At 43.0% G+C, this 2,736-nt stretch overlaps 1 protein-coding gene across 1 annotated transcript; it reads right to left on the bottom strand.

Annotated features, from left to right (window-relative positions):
- Positions 1–697: 697 nt before the first annotated feature.
- On the bottom strand, positions 698–2,013 carry LOC123609649 (olfactory receptor 12D2-like). Its single transcript, XM_045500824.1, has one exon. The coding sequence runs from the start codon at positions 2,011–2,013 to the stop codon at positions 1,060–1,062; it is 954 nt and encodes a 317-aa protein (XP_045356780.1). The 3' UTR covers positions 698–1,059.
- Between the last annotated feature and the right edge of the window lie 723 nt (positions 2,014–2,736).

Here is a 2,736-nt window from a genome sequence, read left to right on the forward strand (position 1 = left end):
TCACCTGCATCTATAAATAGTCATAAATGCTTCTCCCACCGTCCCTCATGCACAGAAACCACCCCCGGGATATAGAAAATAGGGAACACAGTGCCTCCCAACAGTAGCTCCAGAAATGTCTCAGCAATGATGACTTAGTTGCTTTCGTTACATTTGGGTTTGGTGACAAGTAAGGAAAACAAGACAACATTTTGATAAAGTCTGCACATTTCATCAGTATTATGTCATATTGCATCATGACAGTCACTGGAAATTATCATAGAAATAGTAAAACCAAACAAAAAATAGGAAGTATTTTGAAAGTCAACATTTTCCATGACCAAACACTGAGGGAAAAATTACCTATTAATTAGCTAGAGAGGGACTCTGAGATTTTAATTTCATTCTGTCCCCACTTTCAACAAGATTTAACAGGACTCTTTTACCATTCATCCGGTTGACTTTAAAAAAATCTCTGGATATAGAGGATCCACAGCACTTAGATAAACCATTGGCTATTTTATCCCTGTCAATTAGTGCTTAAATCATTTGTTTTAATCATTTATTTTCCTCCAGCTTAGGGAAAAAAGAAATCATAACATAACGGTTAAAAATTCCTCTTAACTCATTCTCATTTATGAATTACCATTTCTTATCCTATTAAATGTTCAAATTCAATTCCTCAAAATATAACAGCATAAGAATTTTATTGCTCACTTTAAAATACATTAACTTAGAAGAAGCACACAGATAAACAGCCCTAAGTAGTATTCATGTACCCAATATGTGAGTGATATAGGCATATTTCTATCCCTGATGTCATTAGAGAATCCATAAGAATACATAAAAAATCAGTTTTATGAAGTGATATCCTGAACAAAAACCGAACGTTAGGATTCTATGGCTGATGTCCCATGGGTTCAGGTTTCCATTTTGCTACCTAAGAATGCATTATTTAACACAATCTGGACTTTCTCATTGATCTTTTCTTCAGACTACACCTGTTATACATATTGTACATGATCTCAGAAGCAGTCTAACCTCACACACCAACTTCATCATCGCCTATTGCTTCCTGTCTTAGAAGTGTGCTCTAGATGTGTTCAGGTCGCCCCTCCTTGTGAAGACACTACTCAAGGCAGCCTTCACATCCTTGTTCCTCAGTGTATAGATCAGTGGGTTCAGCATAGGAGTGACCACAGTGTACATGATGGCAGCGACCTGGTCCTGGTCCATGGAGCTGCCTGAGGTAGGAGATATGTAAGTGAAGATAACAGGAGCATAGAGAAGAATGACCACCATGAAGTGAGAGGCACACGTGGACAGTGCTTTGCGGAGCGCACTACAGGAGTGGGTCTTGGAGAAAAGAGAGATGATTATGGAGAAGTAGGAGAGAAGTGTTAGGAAGAAGGGGCCCATGGCAATGGTCCCGGTAACCGTGTTGAGAAGCCACCGGTTGAGCTCCGTGTTCCCGCAGGCCAACTCCAGCAAAGGCTTGACATCACAGAAGAAGTGATGGATCTGATGAGAACCACAGAAGTTCAAGCGAGAGGTCATCATGGAGTGCAACAGGGCATGGAAAAAACCAATGGTCCAGACCGTGACAGCCATCTGGGTACAGAGCTGGTAATTCATGATGACAGAGTAATGCAGTGGCCTGCAGATGGCCACGAAGCGGTCAAAGGCCATCACGGCCAACAGCATGGCCTCCGTGCTGCCCAGGAAGTGGAAGAAGTGAAGCTGGCTTATGCATCCCAAGAAGGAAATTGCCTTGTGTGTAGAGAAGAAGTTCTCCAGCATCTTTGGCAGTGTCACCGTGGAGTAGCAGATATCTAGACACGACAGATTTCCCAGGAAGAAATACATGGGTAAATGGAGTCTTGGATCAGAGACGACAACCAGGAGGACTGCTCCATTGCCAACCACACTGACCACGTAAATTGCAAGGAAAACCACGAAGAGATAAGGCTGCAGTGCTTGGATGTCTGTGAGTCCCAGGAGGAGAAATGCAGTGACTGAGGTTTGATTCAGCATCGCTTAAGAGAAAGGACGAATTACTCTATGGAGCGTACCTCTGTTGAGAATCAGAGACTTCGTCGTTGAGGATTTTCCTGTCTACACAATGGGTACTTTGAGGGAGGGCATTGTTGTTTTACACAGTTCCCACATCAGACCTTTTATAGGATTTACCTCATTAGACTATTAGATATTATGGTGAACTGTTGGTTATGGGCCATTGGTCCACCATTTCCCCCCCTCATTTGATTATCATTAATATGTTTCTTTCTCCCAGAGACTCTGAGCACGTAGCCAACCTACCATCTTCTCTGGGTCTGCACATCTACCTTCTGATACAAGTGTCCTCTCATCTCCTTAATGAACTCTAATGGGGGTTCTAATGAACTCTAATTAACTACTTGCCCAGACTGCTGTATCCCGACCTTGTAAGAAAGCACCTGAGGGATTTTTAATTAAGAAAAATAGGCAAGGAAAGAATGACACCAATGCAAGGAGGTCTGAATTAATATCCAGATGTGGGATTACCTCTTGTAAAAAGGCAAACCTTGGGCGCCTGGGTGGCTCAGTTAGTTGGGATCCGACTTTGGCTCAGGTCATGATCTCATGGCTTGTGAGTTCAAGTCCCATGAGGGTCTCTGTGCTGACAGCTCAGAGCCTGGAGCCTGCTTCAGATTCTGTGTCTCCCTCTCTCTCTACCCCTCCCCCACTCTCACTGTGTCTCTCTGTGTGTCAAAAATA

Source organism: Leopardus geoffroyi, chromosome B2, assembly GCF_018350155.1.
Source record: "Leopardus geoffroyi isolate Oge1 chromosome B2, O.geoffroyi_Oge1_pat1.0, whole genome shotgun sequence".
NCBI classification, from domain to species: Eukaryota; Metazoa; Chordata; class Mammalia; order Carnivora; family Felidae; genus Leopardus; species Leopardus geoffroyi.

What these genes read in the sequence shown, in the direction of transcription:
- LOC123609649 (XM_045500824.1), bottom strand. Translation starts at nt 2,013, where the DNA reads ATGCTGAATCAAACCTCAGTCACTGCATTTCTCCTCCTGGGACTCACA.